This window comes from Orcinus orca, chromosome 1, assembly GCF_937001465.1.
Source record: "Orcinus orca chromosome 1, mOrcOrc1.1, whole genome shotgun sequence".
Lineage (NCBI taxonomy): Eukaryota > Metazoa > Chordata > Mammalia > Artiodactyla > Delphinidae > Orcinus > Orcinus orca.
In genome coordinates, this window is record NC_064559.1 from 116398219 (window position 1) to 116418920 (window position 20702).

General features: G+C 50.6%; 2 protein-coding genes across 6 annotated transcripts; both read left to right on the forward strand.

Annotated features, from left to right (window-relative positions):
- Positions 1–2172: 2172 nt before the first annotated feature.
- Positions 2173–12672, forward strand: EPS8L3 (EPS8 like 3). 5 transcript variants are annotated; one of them, XM_012533458.3, is made up of 18 exons: positions 2173–2253; positions 2412–2476; positions 4172–4330; positions 4616–4765; positions 4854–4909; positions 5309–5448; positions 5536–5651; positions 5913–6033; positions 6119–6180; positions 6408–6482; positions 6803–6951; positions 9947–10028; positions 10272–10306; positions 10798–10981; positions 11167–11295; positions 11600–11673; positions 11961–12093; positions 12345–12672. In XM_012533458.3, the coding sequence occupies exons 1-18, from the start codon at positions 2223–2225 to the stop codon at positions 12354–12356; spliced, it is 1773 nt and encodes a 590-aa protein (XP_012388912.2). In that variant the 5' UTR covers positions 2173–2222; the 3' UTR covers positions 12357–12672. The 5 variants fall into 5 exon arrangements, with proteins under 5 accessions (XP_012388912.2, XP_033290643.2, XP_033290662.2 ...); XM_033434752.2 differs by having other exon boundaries at positions 11966–12093; XM_033434771.2 differs by lacking the exon at positions 11600–11673.
- Positions 12673–14940: 2268 nt separating this feature from the next.
- Positions 14941–18201, forward strand: LOC101278682 (glutathione S-transferase Mu 3). The gene is made up of 8 exons (XM_004263148.4): positions 14941–15080; positions 15476–15551; positions 15892–15956; positions 17028–17109; positions 17187–17287; positions 17412–17507; positions 17597–17707; positions 18008–18201. Exons 1-8 carry the CDS (start codon positions 15033–15035, stop codon positions 18104–18106), a joined length of 678 nt encoding a protein of 225 aa, XP_004263196.1. The 5' UTR covers positions 14941–15032; the 3' UTR covers positions 18107–18201.
- The last annotated feature ends 2501 nt before the right edge of the window (positions 18202–20702 follow it).

The following is a 20702-nucleotide window of genomic DNA, read 5'->3' on the forward strand; positions in this document are numbered from 1 at the left end:
AGGATATTCCAAGGTTTCTGGACAGCTCAGAGGCACCACGCAGATGCACGGACACCCACGGAACTGACACCCTATTCATGATGCATACCTACATCATTAAAGTGACACATTACCTTGACACACACACTCAGCTAACTCCCGCCCCACCCTGCACATACACACGCACCTCATTTACTTCCATTCCGTTTCAACATATACATATTCTAGACCCCCTCTATGCCAGGAGGGCGCTGTGTGGACAGCAGTGGCAAGATAAGTCCGTCTTCAGGAGGTCACAGCCCAGTGACAGAGGCACATATATAGACAGTTAAAGCATGGAGTTTGCAGTCAGATACGGCTGGGTTCATTCTCTATCAAATACTTACTTGAGATTTCAGGCCTGTTACCCTCTTTGAACCTCAGCATCCTCATCTGGTAAATGGCATAATAACAGAACTCACCCAGCAAGGTTATTCTGAGGATTAAATGAGTTGATGGGGGTAACATCTGTAGAACAGTGCTCAGCACATAGGGCCAAGGAAGTATAAGCGATGGTAGTGAAAATGAAATGATATAAGGTTCATAAGGCACTTAGCATTAGGCTCACAGCACTAACCAGGGTGGCTGCTCTTGTTAGAGAGGAACGTACCAGGTTTGGTGTGGCATTAGGATGATGGGAAGGGTGGAGTGGGGTGGTCAAGGAGGGCTTCACTGAGGAGGTGATCCTTAACCTGGAATCTATTTATTTATTTAGATTTTTTTAATTATTGAGTTAACCTTGGTTTATAACATTATGTGTTTCATGTGCACAACATTATATTTCTACTTCTGTGTACACTATAGCATGCTCATCACCAAAAATTTAATTTCTATCCATCACCACACAGTGATTCCGTTTACCCATTTCCCCCTCCCTCCTGCCCCTTCTCCTCTGGTAACCACTACTGTGTCCTCTGCATCTACATTTTCGTTTGGTTTGGTCTGTTTATATATTTTGTTTCGTTTGTTTGTTTCTTATATTCCACAAAAGAGTGGAATCATACGTTATTTATCTTTCTCTCTCTGTCGTATTTCATTTAGCATAACACCCTCAAGGTCCATGCAAATGGCAAGATTTTATCTTTTTTATGGTTAATTCCATTGTATATACAACATCTCCTTTATCCTGCATCTGTTGATGGTCACTCAGGTTGTTTCCGTATCTTGGCTATTATAAATTCCATGATGAACACAGGGGTGTGTATTTCATATTCCTTGGATAAATACCCAGAACTGGGATTGCTGGATCATATGGTAGTTCTATTCTTCATTTTCTGAGGAGTCTCCATATCGTTTTACACAGTGGCTGCACTATTTTACATTCCTACCAACAGTGCACAAGGGTTCCCTTTTCTTCACTTCTTTACCAACTATTTTTTCTCTCTTGCCTTTTTGTTAATAGCCATTCTGACAGCTGTGAGGTGATACTTCATTGTGATTTTGACTTTCTTTTCTCCAATAATTAGTGATGTTAAACATCTTTTCATGTGCCTATTGGCCAACTGTATATCTTCTTTGGAAACATGTCTATTCCCTTGAGCTGGAATTTAAAGGGTTGTGTGGGGAGGGACTCTGAGAAGAGGGTTCAGAGAATGGAAAGGCAAAGAGACAGAAGATTTAGTAAGACATTCAGGAAAGTGCAGATCACTGACACATCCTACAGAGCCGCATCATCAACGTGCATACAAATGCATGTGCGTACACACACACACACACACCCCTCCTGAGCGGGTCCCCAGCATAAGAGCCAACATTGGCCTCCTCCTAATTTGAGGAATTGAAACAGGCTTGGACAAGAGGCTTGCTTCGGCAGGGAAGGCTGCTGACCCTAATTCCTTCCCTCCAGAAGCTAGGCACACCCATCTGGCATATTTTACACTCAGGCCCAGGATGGGATCTGGTCCCAAGTTCCTGTCCACCCAGCTTTCCTGAGCCCATTGGAATGAGCTTTACTGGCCAAATAATGGGAAGCTGGGAGCCTGCCTGGGGGCCTCCAAGGCCCAGCCAAGACGGAGGGCTCCTCAGCAGAGGGTACGTCTGGAGAAGGATCCAGAAAGACCTGTGGTCCAAGCCTCAGACCCGGGTCAGGGATGGGCTGCAACAGCTGTCCTGCCCAGCTCTGCCCCAGTATCCCTCTCCCCAGCCCTGACTGCTGTCTCTTCCATTCATTTTGGCGTCTAGGGAGTCATCTCAGCAGTGTCAACATGTCCCGGCCCAGCAGCAGAGCCATTTACTGTAAGCTGTCCCTCCAGTGCCCTCTCCCGTTCCCTCCCACTGAGCTCCCTGAACCCCCTGCCCTCCATTCCCTCCCTCGCCAAGCTGACCAACCCCTATTGCTGTATATGTCTCACCTCCTTCTTCTGCCCCCACTCCCTTGCTTTGGGCCACGGCAGTGCACCGGAAGGAGTACTTGCAGAATCTCACCTCAGAGCCCACCCACCTGCAGTTCAGGGTGGAGGTGAGTAACCCGGGGGCCCCAGACAGTTTCCTGATTCAACCCAAGTTTTCCCGTGTGTCCACCGCCCTGACAAAAAAACAGACATCTGAGATAAGTCTCTGCCACAGAAGCCAATGGCCTGACCCAGTCAGAGCAGGTGGGCTTGGGTCCAGCAAGCCTAACTGAGCATCTGCTGAATGTGGGGAAGGAAGATGGGCAGGGAAGGCCAGGCTAGAGGTTGAGGTGGTGGACGTCCTATCCCCGGGCAGGAACAAGCAGCAGAGGGATGGGTCAGGAGGCACCTGCCACCACCCCATCCCCGCCTGTCTCCCAGTCCGCCCCCTGCCCCAGCTGGAGGAAGGACTGTGTGAGGTTAGCGGTCCCTGTTTGAGGACTTGAAAGGACCACTGTCTGAGAGCGGAGCTTTCTGGGCTTAAGCTCCCCGGGGCAGGCCTGCGCAGCTTAGAGCCTACAATGGAAGCTCTGGCCCTGCACTGGCTCTGCCACATCTAGTTGCCTGGAGAGTTGCTGACACCACAGAGAAAGCTCAGACTGGAAGGGTGTGGCAGAGAAGAGAAGACACCAGGTCAGGTTGAAGGTCTGGGGTAGAAACCGCCCCTGGGCAGCAGCAGATCTAGGGCCCTCCCGGAGAAGAAGCAGAAGAAGCAGCGAGGGATGCTGGAGCAACCGTCTGGGGGCTCCAGAGGGCGGCAGAGGTCAGGGCCCCCCAGCCATCTGGGCTGGGCCCAGGAGCACTGGGCTTCATGGAGGGATGGGGGTTAGGAACTGGCTTTGGTTAGGTTTAGCAGGCAAGAGCAAGAAGAGGCATGTCCAGGATGCCAGGGCACTTGGTCATGTTGTCAGAGCTCCTGAATATGCCAGCCGTGTGAACTGGGAGAGGAGCTGGGAGCTATGCAGAGGGCGGTGTTGTGGGATCAAGGGGCAGGAGGCAGACAACCTCCCCCCAACCAGGGCCTGGAGGGGAGGGTGAGGGGCAAGACTGTGACTGGTGAAGGCAACGTTTGGATAGGAGAAGGGAGGGGTCTCCTCAAGGATAAAAACACTGCTGGAATGATCAGACTAGCTGGGGGCAAGGGCCTGAGTGGAGAGAGAGGTCAGTATGGACCTCTCTGGGCAAGAATCAGGGAGAAGGGGGGCTTGACTTCTTCCTGAGAGACTGGGAGGTGATGGGCTAGCAGAGGTGGAACGCGCCTTCTGGGCAGGGGGAACAGCATGAGAAAAGGCACGGAGACAGGAACGCTAGGTCAGGGAGGAGATGGACCAGGCTGGGATGGTGATTCCAAAGAGGGCAAAGGAAGCCGGGGACAGAATTTGAGCATCCTATATATATCCCACCCAGAGGAGTTCAGACTTATTTGTTGGGTAGCTGAAGCCCACATCTACCACGATCTAGCCCCCTCAGCTGGCCTGGACTGTTAAAGGCCATGACTGTTCTTCCTCCAGAGTCCTAAACCCCCTCCCACAGCCCCTCAGACCCTGACTTGGGAGCCCCATCCTAGCCTGACTGCCTCTGGCCAGCACACAGGCCCCTGAAGCTTGCTTTATAAGGATGGCATGGCACTCCCCAGCAAGGAGGCCAGGGACATGTCTTCCCCCTCTGCTGCCTTTCCCCCACCCCCCAGCCCTGCGCATTCCCACCTGTGATCCCCTTCTCCAAACCTTCTCCCAGTCCTGCATCTTCTCCTCTCCCCTCAGCACCTGCTGACATGTAAGCTGGGGACGCAGAGAGTCCAGGAGCCCAAGGATGCCCTGCAAAAGCTGCAGGGAATGGATGCTCAGGGCCAGGTGTGGAGCCAGGACTTGCTCCTGCAGGTCAGGGATGGCCGGCTCCAGCTGCTGGACATCGAGACAAAGGTCAGCCTCCCACCATTCCCCGCAAGGGATCATAGCTGACCCAGGCCGTGGGAAAGCAAGCACCAGGCATGAACACCATCGATGCATGTCCCACATGGCAACCACCCCTCCCCATACACAATACATACCCAGGACTAGGAAGAAACGGGGGACAGAGACACAGGGATCAGGGGAGACGACGCCCCATCCCAGACCACTAGAAGGGTGGAGCAACCCAGGTCAGGAGCTCCCAGGAGTCAGCCTGGCTCTCAGTGACCTCACAGCTGACCTCTCTGCCTGGCCCAGGAGGAACTGGAATCTTACCGCCTGGACGGCATCAAGGACATGGACGTGGCACTCAACACCTGCTCCTACAACTCTGTCCTGTCCATCACTGTGCAGGATTCAGGCCTGCCAGCCACTAGCACTCTGCTTTTCCAGTGCCAGGAAGTGGGGGTGAGTAGGTGTGGAATCAAACAGCCATCACCCCCCCACTCCTCCCCGACCCCCCATCCCCAGCCTGTCTGACTGCTGCTTCCTGCAGGCAGAGCAACTGAAGATCAGCCTGCAGAAGGCTCTGGAGGAGGAGCTAGAGCAAAGGTAGGCAGCCTCTGCCCCAGCCCACCTGCAGGACCTCAGAGCTCAGGTCTGCCCCACATCTGGGGGAGCCCGGGAGCCTGTGGCCCAATAACATAGGCATAGACCTGGGGAGGGGCCAGGCTGAAATAGGGCACAGATGGGCATGGGGAAGGGGCTGGGGCGGGGCCCAGTGAACACTGGAGGCTGGCCTCAGAGGCTGACGTGGGAGGGACTGGCCCCAGAGAGCAGGCAGATGAGGCAGGGGAGAGTCAGGGAAGGCTTCAGATGGAGACCAGGGAGCAGGGCTGGTCGGGCTCCTGGAGAGAGGGAGTGGTACCCTTGGGTCCTAGGGCAGAAGGGTGGGCAGTGCCTCTGTCCCAAGAACCCTGTCAAAGCTGTGTCCCCACCATGTGCTCACAGGCCCCGATTCGGAGCCCTTCTCTCAGGTCAGGACAGATGCAGGGGGCCTCTTCTGGAAAGGCCGATCCCTAAGGAGCAGGTACCTCCTCTGGAGTGTAGACCCCCTCCAGAGCAGCACCACTGGATGACCCCAGAGCACAGTAAGCTTGGGCGTGGGGGCCAGTGGGAGGAGAGGATTCCCATCAAAGGTCAAAGAAATTCTGGGCCATGGTTCCCTTCCATTGCAGACACACCACGATCCCCAAGGCCCCTGCCACACCACTCCATCATCCAAAACTCAAGTGCCTTCACTTTGCCTCCTTCGAGGAGGTCCCCATCCCCCGGGGACCCAGGACAGGATCAGGTAACTGCAGACTGTCTTGGGCTCCTTGAGGATTTTTGGTCCTGGCCCAAGAGAGGACACCAGTCGTCTCCATCACCCCAAGGAGCCAGGTGCCAGGATGACCAAGGCAGGGCCTGGGCTGAGGAGGGACACGGAGCCTTGGTCAGACCCTGGGCTGGGCCTGAGGCTCAGGCTTGTGGTAGGAGGGGGCGGGGGGTCAGGGTTGGGAGTTCCAGGGTGGGCCTAACTGCCCACTCAGACCATGGGTTGTTTGGGGTCCAGGAGGTGCTGAGCCACGTCCTAAGAGACATCGAGCTATTCATGGAAAAGCTGAAGGAGGACCAGTCAAACACCAGTCATAAGAAGAAGAGACAGAGGAAGAAACAGATAAAGCATCAGGGGGGTGAGTGTTGAGGGCCAGGGGAGAGGAGTGGGGGGAGAGTCTTGGGATAATCTGTGACCCACCACCTTCCCACTTCTTTCTACAGGGATAACAGAGGCACATTACATCGACTGCTTCCAGAAGATCAAGTACAGCTTCAACCTCCTGGTATGTGGCTCCCCACAAGTTCCCCAGCCCTTCCCCCCACCCCACCTCAGCAGTCCCCTCCTCTCTTGTCTTATGGACATCCCAAGCTTCTCCAGCTTCTTCCCACTCTTGGGACTTTTGGAGAAATGCCAGGCTCCCCATCAAGGCCCAGAACAATGGGGCCCTGGGGTCCTGGTGAAAGTAGGGTGGGAGGAAGGGTGGTAACAGGCTTCGCCCTGTATCCTCAGGGAAACCTGGCCACGATGCTGCAGGATACAGGCGCCCCTGTGTTCATACACCTCCTCTTCCAAACTCTGAACTCCGTGAGTCGGGGGAGGACAGGGTGGTGCAGAGGGACATGCTGAAGTTAAGATGGGACAGAGGCCTGGGTGGGAGGTAGGGGGCAGAGGGAGTCTGTGGATCTGCCCTTTGCTCACCTCAGCACATTCTTCTCCTTGACCCCAAGACGGCATCCCCACTATGCACTGTCCTTAACTCCAAGGACACCAGTGGGGGCAGGAAGGAGCAGGCCTGGGGCAACACGGTATTGCAAAAGTGGGAAGCCAGGGACCCCAGGCCCTTCCCCACTCCTGTCTGGCCCTGCAAGAGCCCAGGCTTCCTGAAACCTTCTGTCCCTCCCCAGATCCTGGAGCAGTGCCCTGAGCCTGGCCTAGCAGTCCAAGTGATCTCACCCCTCCTCACCACCAAGGCCGTTGATCTGCTGCAGTCCTGTCTAAGCCCACCTGAGAGTAACCTCTGGAAGGGGCTGGGCATAGCCTGGACCACCAGCCAGTAAGTGACGACAAAGCCTAACTGAATCAGAGGCAAGGGACGTGGGGGCATAGGGCAGGACACACAGGGCAGGAGGTGGCAGGCTCTACATTGTGTCTTAAAACAAACAGAAATTCTGTACCCATTAAACAATTAAACAAAACTCTGTACCCATTCTTCCCACTCCCCAGGCCCTGGTAACCTCTATTCTATGAAATATCTCAAAACAAATTGAAGGACTCTACCTGGAGTGTCCAACTTTTAATTAGGCTAAGTACAAACAATGAAAACAAAACGGAACCACCACTTACCATCGCCCACCACTGAAGGAAAGCATTATTTCAGAAAAAAGAACAATTCTTCCCAAGGAAGGAGAGTTGGCAACCTTCTACTAAAATTTTTCTCATTTTTGTCAAGGACAAAGTGAAAACTCTGTCTCAATTCCTGCCCAGATTTTAACAATTACTGATGTAAGAGATGCTGCAAATGTAACATCAATAACCCAGCAGCCAAGGAGCTAAGAGAGAAAGAGATATTCCACGCGGGTGGAACCGTGAGATGGGCAGTTGGGCGGCAAGGCCAAATTGATGACAGCTGTGGGGAGGGGAGGATGAAACCAGCTTGGATATGCTGAGCTGAGGTGTCAATGGAACCTGTGCAGAGACAGGGTAGCCTGGGCTTTGGGGGAGAGGTCCGACCTGGCTACAAGTTTGAGAACAGTCAGTACAGAAGTGATATTTGGGGCCACCTGGAGGTAAGCACTGTGGTGGGAGCCCCAGAGCTCACTTTAACAAGCATGGTCTGCTCTCCCCATGAGAGAAGGGCCTGGGGAGACTTCAAGGTGGTGAAAGGAAACATGGTTAAGGAGGCAAAGAGAAATTCCAGAGAGTTAAAAGGAGAAACAAAAAAGCAGAAGCATGAAAACCAAGAGAGACGAGGGTTGGGGTTTTTTATATAAATTTATTTATTTATTTTTGGCTGTGTTGGGTCTTCGTTGCTTCATGCAGGCTTTCTCTAGTTGCGGCGAGCAGGGGATACTCTTCGTTGCGGTGCACAGGCTTCTCATTGCGGTGGCTTCTCTTGTTGCAGAGCACGGGCTCTAGGTGCGCGGGCTTCAGTAGTTGTGGCACGCGGGCTCAGTAGTTGTGGCTCGCGGGCTCTAGAGCGCAGGCTCAGTAGTTGTGGCGCACAGGCTTAGTTGCTCCGCGGCATGTGGAATCTTTCCGGACCAGGGATCAAACCCATGTCCCCTGCATTGGCAGGCGGATTCTTAACCACTGTGCCAACAGGGTAGTCCAAGAAGAGGGTTTGAGAAAGAGAAATCAACTGGGAAAAAAACCAGTGGTTCTAGGATTCTTTTTGCCTAATGAGCAGGGTTTTTTTTTCCAATTCAGCCCCATTAAAGGATTTTTGTGTCCAATTCATCTAAAGACATAAATTATAACTTAATGTAATCAATTTCTTTTATTGTGGTAGAATATACATAGGATAAAAGTTAGTTAAACTATTTTTAAGTGTATAATTCAATGCCATTAAGTACATTAACAATGTTGTACAACCATCTCCACTATCCATTTCCAGAAATTTTTCAGCATCCCAAACAGAAACTCTGTACCCGTTACACAATCAACCAAAACTCTGTACCCACTCCTCTCTTTTCCCAGCCCCCTGGTAACCTCTATTCTATTTTCTGACTCTGTTTATTATTTTAAATATAAAATTAAGTCAGATGTGGCCTAAGATGTTTTCTCATTTCTTAAAGTAACCAAAAATGAACGAATGAATGAGACGAAAGACAGAAACACAGAAAATAGAATAACTAAAGAGTTGTAAAAACTCTCAAAATAGTTAAATTTCAGGTAAATTTTATTCAGGTTATTTGATTTTAGGCAAATTGACCCAAAACTATAAATAACACTAAATTCTGTGGTAATCCAGAAGGATATAGACCATACAAGGCCACTGGATCTGGCAGTCAGATTATCAGGACTTTAGAAGAACTAGTTTCAACAGAGCAATGGCAAAGGTAAAAGTCAGGTTGCAAGGCATAACGAAAGAACCAGAGGTAAGAAAATGCAGGCAGGGCATGTGGACACGTCCTCAAAAAACTGGACAAAGATAAGGGAGTAGAATGACAGCTTAAAGGGCACAGTAACAGAGTCAAGGGAAGACCTGAGCATGTTTTTAGGGCAAAGAAAAGGAGCCGATAAAAACGATTCAGAAGGGGGAATCATTTACTTGTCCCCGTTGAATAAATTAGCTGCCTCCTGTGTCCCATGCACTGTACTATGGATACAGCTCTCAAGGAGTTCAACGTAAGTAAGAAACACAGACATGTGAGAATCATGTGCAATTCAGCGTGAGAGGAGCAATAATCCAGGGTGTCTGGAGTTCAGCAGCAGTGCAAAGAGGAAGCATTCACCTCTGCCTCCGAGAGGTAGGGAGGGGACTTCCTCGAAGAGGGGACTTGGCATTCCCCAGGCTGGCAAGCAGAGCGTGACTGGAGACCACCAACAGTGTGCTGCTCCTCCTGCGTGCTAGGCAATGGGTGAGGGGGAGGCTGAGTGGCAAGTACCAGCTCCCACCCTAGAGCCAGCCAGAGTGCTGTGCTGGGATCACAAGGCGGAGTTCCACGTACTAACCCGCTAGAAAGAGATCTGCTGCTGGGAACTCTAACCAGTTAGACCCCGCGGGGGTCTTCCAGCCCTAACGCTCTGCGGTTCCACCACTTTTAGTCAAACCCCCCATCAGTGAGATAAAGTACTCATCTCTTCTGGTGTTGATATGTCTGCACTTTCACGGGCAGAGGTGAGGCTGGCCCATGCATACCTGCACTGTGGGATTTGCACATGCTTAGCTGTTCGCTCCTATGTGGGTGTCCCGGGGCCTTTGATCAGTGCACGTGGGCCACGTCCTCCACTACCTAGAAGATTCCCCAGGCTAGGCCCTGTCATCTCCGCCCTCTCCACATCCCACAGCCTGGCACAGAGTGGACTCAGCCTTGTTCTTTCCCCAGGTCCAAATGGACAGGCAGTGAGCCCCTGCCCTACCAACCCACATTCTATGACGGTTGGCAGCTTCCAGAACCTTCCTACGAGGTAAGGGGAGCTTAGCACAGAGTCCTATTCAAAGCCCTAGTCTCTGGCTGGGCTTTCTCAGTCCACTCTCTCAGTCCAAACCATGGCCACGTGACACCTAAGTGGTAGGTGGGTTCTGTGTGGTGGGCAGACAGGTGAGGGGATATGAGGCAGCTGTGTGCAAGGGGGTCTGTGGTCTCACACCCCACCTCCCTACCACCACGCTGGCTGACATCCTGCTCGTACTCTGTTCTACCCCTACAGGAACCTTCAAGATACCAAGACTCTACTTCCCTCTGGTACGCCCTGGGTTTAGTCAGGACCGTAGGGTTCCAGGGAGGGAGGGACAGGGCTGATCTGTGGATCTGTGGATCCTACATGTCACTGACGTCCGGGCTCTCTTCTAGCCAGGCACATACATGTACAGGCACATCTCTCCCCTACCTTGGGTGAAGAGGCAGTTTTTCACCTTCCTAGGCTCCGATCCCTTCTTCTTTCAATACTCTCCACACATACCTCTGATTTCCCAGAGCTTGAGTATTAAGTGCTCAAAGGAGAGCTCAGATACGGAAAATTCCACTGCTGGAAGAGTCCTGAGAAATCAACATTTCAGACCCCTTCTGCTTATAGAAGCCCACACCCCAAGCCCACCTAAGAAGGACCTGCCCTCAAAATCTGTGGAAGCCCAAAAGTCACCGTTAGACTCCAACGGGGAGGTATCTGGGGCTGAGACAGGGGCCCAGTCTCTGAGGCCCCACTCTCCGGCCATCCTGACTGTCTCCGGGGGTAGTGGGGGGAGCCCTAGGTTAGGGAGCAACTCGCACTTTGCTCAAGAGGAGACACACAACCACGGACGCCACCCTGGGCCCTCCAGACCCAGACCTGTCAAGCCAGCCGTGAAAATGCAAGTCCTATATGAGTTTGAAGCTAGGAACCCACGGGAACTGACTGTGGTCCAGGGAGAGGTACTGGAGGTGAGGCATGGGCTTGAGCTGATAAAAGGAGGTGGTGGTTGGTGGAAGCTACTGGGAGCATGGCGTGCGTGGCCTAGAGAGGGAGAGGGAAGGTGGGGAAGGGCCAGAAGGGAGAAAGCCTGGTGGGGGAGGGCCAAGGCTGGTCGGACAGAGGCTTGGGTCACCGCTGGAGTGACTCTTGGCAGGTTCTGGACCAGAGTAAACGGTGGTGGCTGGTGAAGAATGAAATGGGACGGAGCGGCTACATCCCCAGCAACATCCTGGAGCCCCTGCAGTCGGGGTTCCCTGGAAGCCAGAGCAAGTCGTTCCCTCCGGTACTACACAGCCTAGACTATTCAGAAGCTATAAAGCCTAAGTCAGAGGTGGGGGCAGGGAGGATCCAGTGACAAGTGGAGGAGATGGTCCCGGTTCAACTTAATCAGTATTATCACACGCTTACTGTATCCTGAGTTTATTCGTGGGACCAGAGCAGAGAACAAGCCTTGTGCCTATCAGACAAGCGAACCATGGAGTGAGACAAGTGATCTGACGGAAGCCCAGAGAAGGGACCCAGATGATGGTGGCTGTAGGTGGCTCTGAGATGAGATGGCCTCTGACCCCCACTTCCCCTGATTCTAGGCTCCAGGGCTTCGACTTAGCTCAAGGCCTGAGGAGGTCACAGCCTGGTTGCAGGCAGAGAACTTCTCCACTGTGTGAGTGCCAAGTCCCACGGCTTTACCTCTGTAAAGGGCTCAGATAATAATCAGGCACCCCTCCCCATCACAAGAGTCTCTTCCAGGGCGCTTCTCCCTTCAACCTCAGGAGCTATGAAATTAGCTTCAGCCAATATGTTTATCTTACTCCCTGGCCTCCAGATACCCTTTCTGTGAATTCTTCTGTCACCCCAGTCTCCAAGCCTAAACAGCCCCTTCTCCACACAGACACCCAGGCCCAGTCCTTCCGCCCCACCACTGACAGTTTCTGCTGTTTCTGTTCCCAGCACAGTGAAGACTCTCGGGTCCATGACGGGGCGCCAGCTGCTTCACATGAGACCTGGGGAGCTACAGATGCTGTGTCCCCAGGAGGCCCCAAAGGTCCTGGCACGGCTGGAGGCTGTCAGAAGGATGCTGGGGGTGAGGCCACCCTGGGATCCCGACCCCCGCTGGAAATGTGGGATGATCCCTGAGTGAGAGTGTCAGGTGGACAAGCCAGCAGCCCCAACCCTGGGGTGGCACTCAATGTGTCAGGTCTGGCCACAGGACAGTCCCCCAGGGGCTTGATTTCATGTGCTCAGGCATGCCTTGAAGCTCCTAGCTGATTGTTGGCATCAGCTCTGGGGTCCCTCACCTGCCACCAGCCTCACCTCAACCTTTTCTTTCCTCAGATGAACCCTTAGGCAGCAACTCAAACACCTCCAAGACCAAGACTTTCTCACAAGCAAGATGGTGGATATGATAACTCTTTAGAGCCCCGAGAATTCTTCTTTCAGGCCCCCAGGTTGCAGCGAACCCCACACCCCAGCTCACACAGCAAAGAAGATGAGCAAGCCCAGAGGTTGAGACGAATGGTGCCCCTTCTCGCTGTGTTGAGGGCTCTCCCCAGTTGCCATCTATTTATTGCATCTCTTTCCTGAGCCTGGAGCACTTAAGCCTAGGTTTGTCAGGACTCTGTTTAGCCCCCCTCCTCCCCAATAAAAGTATCTTCAAGCTTGTCATGCGCCTCTCTTGCAGCTTCCTCTGGCCCTGATGGGGGCCAAAGGCAGAGAGTCAGGAAGAGCTGGGACACTGGGTATGAAACAGCAGCAGCCCTACATCCATCACTGGGCCAGACTGTTTGAATGTGAGCGGGAATTCACTGGAGCTGAGCCAGAATTTGAGAATTATGGTCCAAGCTCTCCTTACTTTATAAACAAACTCCAAAATAAGGCTATCCTTGACATCTTTATCCTTCTGTGTACACTTCTTCCAGTATATTCCAAGGCACCCAGCACAGCTGAGGACACAACACTTCACAGGAGCAAGGAGTACCGGGGCTGACAGTGGTAGGTTTTGATCAGCCATACTGGCTGATGATCTAGAGACGCACTGAAAAAGCATGTCAGGTGGTCCACGCTCTACTTGGCAACTTTCTCTTCTAATACTTTTGTCCCCTCCTGTTGGGTGAGCTAAATTTGAGCCCCCTCCCCAGCTTGTCTCTTTAGTGGCAGAGCGTAGGGAACGCTGGACTGGAACACTGGACTGCCTGTGTGAACTCTGGCAAGTCATTTCACTCTCTGGCTTCCTTTTCTCTCAAACGTTAAGTGAAGAGCCTGTACTGTCTGTGGCTTCTGATATTTAGTATACATAGCCTTCTTTAATCTCAGAACTGTCACAGACTGCCCTCCCTACAAAACAGGTTGTACTTTCATTGATTTAGTCTACAGATAAGGCTTGATGTACTTATGGATTAAGGGTCCTTAAGATTTTCCCTTAGTCTCTCTTAATTGAATTTGTCCATGACCCTAACACTGCCAGAATATTGTATTTTTCGACTGCCTATGTCATCCCCTCAAGTTCCTGGCCTCCGAAAATCGTCTCTCTTAGCTGATAACACTGAATAAGAAAGCAAACATCTTCCCTCACAAAATAGAACAAAAGTGAGACCCTTAAGGTTTGACTTTCAAGGGCAAAAGTTAACCAGAAAAGTTAATTTGGGGGAACGGGGAGAGGAGATATTGACACATTGCCTTCTGGGGCTTCATGGAGCTGAAGGAGTCCTAGAAACAGGGAAACCCTCCAGAACCAGATAAAAAAAAGTATGCTCCCCAGATTTCCCAGCAAGGACTGAGATGAGGTGAGACTGTCTGGATATCCAAGTGCAAAGGAACTAACACAAATTGGGCTGACAGACCTAGGTTTGAATCCCAGGCCACCCATGGAAACTTGAACCTAGGAAGGCAACTCACCCAACCTCTCCAGGCCTCAATAATCTTAATGGGCATAAAACCTACTTCACAAAGTTGTTGTGAAGCTTAAATTGCAATAAATTAGTAACATACGTGAAATACCTAGACTATTGACTAGCATATCATAGGTGTTCCTTAAGTGTTAGTCTTATACCCAAGTTAATTTGTAACTGGACTGTTATCTTAGGAGGAGAAATCAGGCATTATAAATGCATCTGTCCCAATGTGTTTGTACTTTTTTCCTTTCTTCTTTTAGTGAACTGTCCTTTTAAAAAGTCTCATCTGGGCTTCCCTGGTGGCACAGTGGTTGAGAGTTCGCCTGCCGATGCAGGGGACACGGGTTCGTGCCCCGGTCCGGGAAGATCCCACATGCCGCAGAGCGGCTGGGCCCGTGAGCTATGGCCGCTGAGCCTGCGCATCCGGGAGCCTGCCCTCCTCAACGGGAGAGACCACAATTGTGAGAGGCCCGCGTACCGCAAAAAAAAAAAAAAAAAAAAGTCTCATCTTTGCTTCAGCCAAACTAAGGGGGAAATGTGAGTTCCCAAACCCCGGCTAGGGGGTCTTAGAACACAGGGGCTCTGTGTTCTAAGTAGCTGTGCTGTAGAGGCCAGGCCAGACACCTAACGAGCAGCTCCGAACTCCTCTCCATCCATCCTCAATGCACACGCCAAAGACAGAGATTCCCTGGTGGTCAGTCTCAGTCGCCTGCTGGTTCTTGCCCACCTCCCCCCAAACCCCCCACACCCGCTAGATAAATATTTATGGCATGAATCGCACTCTCCGGGGGTAACCAGGGCCCTCACCGCCTAGGCTGTTAGGGCTCCTCCCACCCTAATTGGCACTAGTAAACAAACACAATTCCGCTTCACGCGTGGAGAATGCAGAGACCCAAACCCAGGTCCGGGTCACTCTCCTCCCCTGCCTAGCCCGGGGACGCTCCGCCCCCAACCCCAGGGACTGCAGCAGTCGCGCCTGCGCGTGGCCACGCGGACACTCGGGGGGGAGGGGAAGACGACGATGGGGGCGGAGTCAGGCGCGCACGTTGGCGCCACCTACCTACGTCGGGTATAAAGCCCCTCCCGTTAGCCAACTATCCCCAGTCCGCGAAGGCAGGCACGCAATAACGAAATGTCGTCGAAGTCAACCATGATTTTGGGTTACTGGGATATTCGCGGGGTGAGTGCCGTCTCAATTGCCAAGCCGCTCGGTCTGGTAGACGGACGCGGAGGTGGCCGGGGGCTCACGGTCAGTGGTCTCCGAGAGAAGGGGTTCTACTCGGGGGCCAAACTTCCTACGCCGCGACGCTTAACGCAGCGCGGCCGGCCCCAGCCGAGCTCCCGGGCCGCTGAGGCCGACCCCTGCCCCGCCTCTGGACACGCTGGCCTGGGGGAGAGGGGCTGAGGGCAGCAAGCCCAACGTGGTAGGTCTCAGGAGCCGTTTAACTACCCGCTCGGCGGGATGCAGCGTCTGGGCAACCGTGGGCCGGGAGGGGGCGGGGCATTGGCGGGCGTGGTTTGGGGGTGCCGTTGGGAGCTGTGCAGATGCTGACGGGGAGCTTTTTTACTCCCCAGCTGGCGCATGCCATCCGCATGCTCCTGGAGTTCACGGAGACAGCCTATGAAGAGAAAAGATACACGTGCGGGGAAGGTAATGCCCCTCTGGGTGGCAGTGCGACGCTGCGCTAAGCCGAGCAGGCCCTCCAAATGTCCCTGTCTTCTTCTGCCCTGAGGGTGGCATCACGACGAGGTCGGGTGGGACTTCTGCCCCAGTCACCTGGGAGCTCTCTGCCGTGTCCAGTGTGGGGAGTGATCTGGGGATTCTCTCTCTGCCATAGCCCAACCCTGTCTTAACACTTTATGAGTAATAGTTAAGCTTTGGGGGTCTAGGTATGTGAGGTATTGGAATTAGGGTGTGTCTTTAGATCTTTCCACTCTCCTCAGGTCGGATATTAAGGAGGTTGGATCCCACTTCATTCTCTCTCTTACAGCTCCTGACTATGATAAAAGCCAGTGGCTGGATATGAAATTCAAACTAGACCTGGACTTTCCTAACGTAAGTGGGTTTAGGAGAATAGGGGACAGAAGGGAAGGTCTTCAAGTATATCCTTGCTCCTTTCCTCTCTATTCTAGGGGGATCTAGAATATGGGCTCTTAACCTGGATAGAATAGGTAGAATTCAGGGGTCCTTGAACTTAGATGGAGAAAAAATTACATTTTCATTTCTACTAACTAAAAGTTAACAATTCCTTCTGTTGTGAGTATAGGCAGTCAGTGACCTTGATTATTAGCCATGCCTGTGACTTTGTCACTAGTAGAAAATGGATATTTTTGTATTATATTAATGTGTTGCAGATATTATAAATAAATATTATTTACACTTATCATATTTTGAAAGTATGATAGTTATTACCTCTTGTTATTTAATGCATTCATAGGCACATATTACTCTTACAATTTTGTTCTTTTAATATTATATAAATCGTGTAAATATACGTAATTTGCTTTATGCGTTTAAAAACCTTATTCTAATAAAGGGTCCAGGGCTTCCCAGGTGGCGCAGTGGTTAAGAATCCGCCTGTCAATTCAGGGGACATGGGTTCGAGCCCTGGTCTGGGAAGATCCCACATGCCACGGAGCAACTAAGCCCGTGGGCCACAACTACTGAGCCTGTGCTCTAGAGCCCATGTGCCACAACTATCGAAGCCCACACGCCTAGAGCCTGTGCTCCACAACAGAGAAGCCACCACAATGAGAAGCCCACACACTGCAACGAAGAGTAGCCCCCGCTAGACACAACTAAGGAAAGCCTGCGTGCAGCAACGAAGACCCAATGCAGCCAAAAATAAATAATTAAGAAAAAAAAAAAAGTGTCCATGGCGTGCACATACGCATACACACACACACACACACACACACACACACACACACACACACAGATTAAGCACCCCTGTCTAGAATCAGGTGTGGACTCAGTTACTAACTTTTACTTACTCTCTTCCTTCTCCTGACACAGCATCTTCTCTCTACTGTTCACTTCCCTGCAAGTCTTATCTTTCCCAGGAGAGAGAGGCAGGTAGGCAAGAGAGAGTCGGGTTGTTCATTTGGCCTTTCCTTTTCCTTCCAGCTGCCCTATCTCATGGACGGTAAGAACAAGATCACCCAGAGCAACGCCATCTTGCGCTATATCGCCCGCAAGCACAATATGTGTGAGTGGGGTAGGGCTGGTGAGGTGAGGGCTGCTCACCTGGGGGTGGATAAGGCCAAATGACAGTTTGGCCTACAGGTGGTGAGACTGAAGAAGAAAAGATTCGCGTGGACATGATGGAGAACCAAATAATGGATTTTCGCATGCAACTGATAAAACTCTGCTACAACGCTGACCACGTGAGTTTCCTCAGCAGGAAGGCATCAAGAAAAAGGAGCATTGAGGAACCAAAGTGTTATTTCTGCTCCATTCGCATGCAGATGATGACAGCTATTCTCACTCTCCCTTTTACTTCTCTCCCAGGAAAAACTGAAGCCTCAGTACTTGGAACAGCTACCTGGACAACTGAAACAGTTCTCCTTGTTCCTGGGGAAATACTCATGGTTTGCAGGGGAAAAGGTAGGAAGAAAGGAAAAGGAGGGGATCCCTTTCTATCTCTGCAGGTGTTAATGAACTCCCCAGACCTGATGATCTTATCGTTCCTCTAGCTCACCTTTGTGGATTTCCTCACCTATGATGTGTTAGATCAGAACCATATCTTTGAGCCCACGTGCCTGGATGAATTTCCAAATCTGAAGGCTTTCATGCGCCGTTTTGAGGTGATGCTCCCTGCACCTTTCTCTTACAAAAACAGACTCTCCCCGGGCCCCAAGGGACCCCATTGTGGTAGATTCTTGCCCAACACCAGCTTTTGCCTAAAGGGATCAAGGTTGGACACCTCTAAGCCTTTAAGTCTTGGGAAGGCCCTGGCTTCTATACCTTGAAGGCACTGTCTACAAGAAATGGCAGGGGTGAGGGCCTTGGGGGTGGAGTCAGGCAGCATGTGAGTGTTGCTGTTTTGGAATGGGGCTTTGGGCTGGGCTAGAGTCTTTATAAGGTTTGGTGTGCTTTCCCTTCAGGCCTTGGAGAAAATAGCTGCCTACATGCAGTCTGACCGCTTCCTTAAGATGCCCATCAACAACAAGATGGCCCAGTGGGGCAACAAGAGAATATGCTGAGCAGGAGGCATACTTGCACTGCTTGTTTTGTTCCATCCTGTCCCTAGGGGGGCCTGTACTTTCTCTGCTCTTTTCAATAAATAGCACTGCAGTTACTGGTGTCCAGCTGGATGTCTCTTGGGAGTAAAGGCCAAAGGAGAGTAAGGACATGTTATTTCAATCACTGCAACGTTGACATTCCCCCACCCCACACCTGAGTTCAAGGGCTAGAGGTTCTTGCCCAGCCCTTCAGAGTACTAGAAATAAAGGTGAGATTGCACGGCTGTAGATGACAAGTGTATTAAATGAGACTAGAGCCCCTGTGAAGACCTGGTGAAGACAAGTAAAACTGTGTGGTACTATGAACTCAACAGAACTAGCGTTCAGAAACAGACCCTTATATATGTGATAAAGATGATATTTTAAACTGGTAGACTAACCAACATATAGGAGTGGGACAGTTACTTAGCAATTAAAATAATAGACCCTGGGCTTCCCTGGTGGCGCAGTGGTTAAGAATCCGCCTGCCAATGCAGGGGACATGCATCCAAGCCCTGGTCCGGGAAGATCCCACGTTCCGCGGAGCAGCTAAGCCTGTGTGCCACAACTACTGAGCCTGCGCTCTAGAGCCCGTGAGCCACAACTGCTGAGCTCACACGCTGCATCTGTTGAAGCCCATGCATTCTAGAGCCTGTGCTCCACAACAAGAGAAGCCACCGCAATGAGAAGCCTGCGCACCACAACAAAGAGTAGCCCCCACTCACCACAACTAGAGAAAGGTCGCGCGCAGCAACGAAGACCCAACACAGCCAAAAATAATAAATAGAAATAAATAAATTTATTAAAAATAATAATAATAGACCCATACTTCATACCATTCACTAAAATTAAGTCATCTGGAGTTTAAGGCCCAGTGTTAAACATAAAGTATTAATGAAAACGTATGAATGTTTGGAATCATAGGGTAGGAAACATTTCTCTAAGACATTTTAAAAAGCTATAAAGGGAAAGATTTACAAATTCAACATTATTCCACATAAAAATTTTTTGTGACGAAATGACAAGTGAGATAAAGGACCAGTATAGAGACCATGTAAAGAACTCTCATTAAGGCAACTTGGGATTTTTGGGGTTTTTTTTTTTGCGGTACACGGGCCTCTCACTGTTGTGGCCTCTCCCATTGTGGAGCACAGGCTCTGGACGCGCAGGCTCAGCGGCCATGGCTCACGGGCCTAGCCGCTCCGCGGCATGTGGGATCTTCCCGGACCGGGGCACGAACCCGTATCCCCTGCATCGGCAGGCGGACTCTCAACCATTGTGCCACCAGGGAAGCCCAGGTTTTTTTTTTTAATTGAATATAGTTCCCTATGCTATACAGTAAGTCCTTACTGTTTATTTTATATATACTAGTGAGTGTCTGTTAATCCCAAACTCCTAATTTATCCCCTGCCACTGCCTTTCCCCTTTGGTAACCATAAGTTTATTTTCTATGTCTGTGAGTCTGTTTCTGTTTTGTAAATATGTTCATTTGTATATTTTTTAGATTCCACATATAAGTGATATATATGTCTTTGTCTGACTTACTTCACTTCGTATGATAATCTCTAGGTCCATACATGTTCCTGCAAATGGTATTATTTCATTCTTTTTTATGGCTGAGTAATATTCTGTTGTGTCTATATACCACGTCTTCTTTATCCATTCACCTTTCAGTGGACATTTAGGTTGCTTCCATGTCTTAGCTATTGTAAATAGTGCTGCTATGAACATTGGGGTGCATGTATCTTTTTGAATTAGAGTTTTTGTCTTTTCTGGATATATACCCAGGAGTGGGATTGCTGGATCATATGGTAACTTTATTTTTAGTTTTTTGCGGAACCTTCGTACTGTTCTCCATAGAGGCTGCACCAATTTACATTCCCACCTTCAGTGTAGGAGGGTTCCCTCTTCTCCACATCCTCGCCAACATTTATTATTTGTAGACTTTTTGATGATGGCCATTATGACTGGTGTGAAGTGATACCTCATTGTGGAGGCAACTCAGTTTTTTTTTTAAAAAGGACAAAAATCTATGAACAGATGATTTATGGAAATAGAACTATTAATAGCCAAAGAAAGTTTTAAAAATGTTTATAATCCAAGAAACTGCAAATTATACCAGTAAGAGGACCATTTTTCAGATGAACAAACTTAAAGTCTGTGAATGTTGGCAAAGCTTGGGAAATTGATAAGGATTTCTTGCTGGTGAACTTGTGAATTGGTATAGCTACTTTGGAGGATAATTTGTCAATATCTTCTAAAATTCAAATCATATCCTGTGACCCAACAAAGATGACCTTGCTTCCCCAAACCCAGTAAGGTAGAAAGAGTCTCCTGGCAAGAGGGACACTACAGTCCTATGTAATATAATCAAGGAAATGACATCCCATTACTTCTGCTGCAGTTTATTAGAAGAAATCATAGGTCCTGCCTACACTCAGAGGGAGAGGATTTCACAAGATCGTTGAGTACCAGAAGGTGGAATTATGAGGGCCATTTTAGAGTCTGTTCACCACAGGGAAGAGGCAAGGAAATGGGAAATTGGCCTTGCAGTCCCCTGAGAAAAGAATCCTGGGAA

Excerpts from the sequence above, each read along its gene's own strand:
- EPS8L3 (XM_033434752.2), top strand. The coding sequence starts at position 2,223 with ATGTCCCGGCCCAGCAGCAGAGCCATTTACT. Across the intron at positions 10,307-10,797 it reads CAAGACTCTACTTCCCTCTG|TGGGGGGAGCCCTAGGTTAG; the intron begins GTACGCCCTGGG and ends CTCCGGGGGTAG. Across the intron at positions 10,982-11,166 it reads TCCAGGGAGAGGTACTGGAG|GTTCTGGACCAGAGTAAACG; the intron begins GTGAGGCATGGG and ends GACTCTTGGCAG.
- LOC101278682 (XM_004263148.4), top strand. The coding sequence starts at position 15,033 with ATGTCGTCGAAGTCAACCATGATTTTGGGTTACTGGGATATTCGCGGG. Across the intron at positions 17,110-17,186 it reads CGCCCGCAAGCACAATATGT|GTGGTGAGACTGAAGAAGAA; the intron begins GTGAGTGGGGTA and ends TTTGGCCTACAG. Across the intron at positions 17,708-18,007 it reads CTTTCATGCGCCGTTTTGAG|GCCTTGGAGAAAATAGCTGC; the intron begins GTGATGCTCCCT and ends CTTTCCCTTCAG.